The sequence below is a fragment of the Myotis brandtii genome, unplaced genomic scaffold (assembly GCF_000412655.1).
Source record: "Myotis brandtii unplaced genomic scaffold, ASM41265v1 scaffold550, whole genome shotgun sequence".
NCBI classification, from domain to species: Eukaryota; Metazoa; Chordata; class Mammalia; order Chiroptera; family Vespertilionidae; genus Myotis; species Myotis brandtii.
In genome coordinates this window covers 2,738,793-2,740,218 of record NW_005370043.1, presented here as the reverse complement: position 1 = coordinate 2,740,218, position 1,426 = coordinate 2,738,793, and the positions used below count along the sequence as shown (strand labels likewise).

At 46.6% G+C, this 1,426-nt stretch overlaps 1 protein-coding gene across 1 annotated transcript in view; it reads left to right on the top strand.

Moving 5' to 3' along the window:
- The window catches only part of TAF5 (TAF5 RNA polymerase II, TATA box binding protein (TBP)-associated factor, 100kDa), a 14,956-nt gene that overhangs the window by 1,194 nt on the left and 12,336 nt on the right, over window positions 1–1,426 (top strand). The window contains exon 2 of the mRNA XM_014549380.1: window positions 91–177. Coding sequence (XP_014404866.1) covers window positions 91–177 — 87 coding nt within the window. The remainder of the gene's footprint in view (window positions 1–90; window positions 178–1,426) is intronic.

Here is a 1,426-nt window from a genome sequence, read left to right as displayed (position 1 = left end):
GCCGGGAACGCCGGGGATGGCGGGCCTGCACCTCTGCGGGCTTGTTTTGAATTTCCTGGGCCCGCCTCTAGGGCCGCACGCCCGCCCCTTTCTCCAGCGCGCCGGCTGCGCAGTCAAACCCTCTGTCAGTTCCACCCGGAGGCTGCGGGCTGCGGAGCGGAGGGGCGCACGGGGAAGGTGGGCGCGGGAGCGGGGACCGTCAGGTTTTTGGTCCCTTTCCTCTTATGTGGGCTCGAGCCCTGGGCAGGTCTGCATAAACACTGACAGTATTTGTACAGTTCTATGCCAGCATGCGTTAGGTACCATACATATTTAGGTTCTGTATCTTCATTCTCAGTTCCACGGTAAAGGTGTGCATTTATCTCCGCTTTAGAGATGAGCAAACAGAAAAGCCAAGGGACATGCTCCGGACTTCACAGTCAGGGAGCGATGGAACACAGTGTAGCCAGTGGGTTTTTTTTTCTTTCTTCAAAGTATAGGTTAACTACCAAGAGTTTTACGTCTTTTGGGGAATGCAGATTCAGACTTAGTGGATCTGGGAAGCTGCAGTTTTTGAATGAATGCTTCCAGGGGGTATTGATGTATGGGAAAGTTTGAGAACCATTCGTTTAGGAACAGGCGTTGGACAGACTGGGTTCAGATGGTGCCTCTGCTGCTTTACTTGTGTGATGCTGATACACTTATCTTCCTAAGGTTGAGTGTCCCCCTCTATTAAGTGGGTTATTGTGAGGCTCAGCTATAATGTATGTTAAATGATTGGCATTGAAAAGTTTATGCCTAGATATCCATGCCTGGCACCTGAGGGCCCCCTTCCTTTTCCCAGCAACTGCTTTTACAGAGTTCATGCAGTAAACCTCACATGCAGTATAAGGTCTCAGAAGTGATCCGGAGCCCATAATAAATGTTTGTTGAATTAAATTATCCATTACAGAGCTTCTAGCCAGATTAATCTCTATTTGTGAGACCTAATCTTTGCAGCATTGCCAGAAGTGAAGTATGAACACGTAGCATTGTGATCCATAAATGGAAATGTGCAAAAGTATGAATGAGAGGAATTTTTTCTGAATGCTGAATTTTGTGAATGAACTATCTGATGGGTGAGTTATTTTGTTGGTCATTTTGTTACAATCTCTCATCTCTTCAGAAACTTGACCTATATTTTAGATCACAACTCGGAAACCAACCAGTATGGAGGAAAAGAAAAGGCCATCAGAGTAACCAAAAGAATTTATATCATTTGTGCAGTAAACAGCAGAACAGTACTTTAATTGCAACTTAAAAATTTCCAACAAACTCTGATTCAATCATTACTTGGTACAGCTATATTATAAATAAACTAGAGGCTGGTGCACAAATTCGTGCATGGGTGGGGTCCAGCCGCCCGCCCCGATGGGGGCCGATTGGGGTCAGGCCGGCGGGGGGCAGA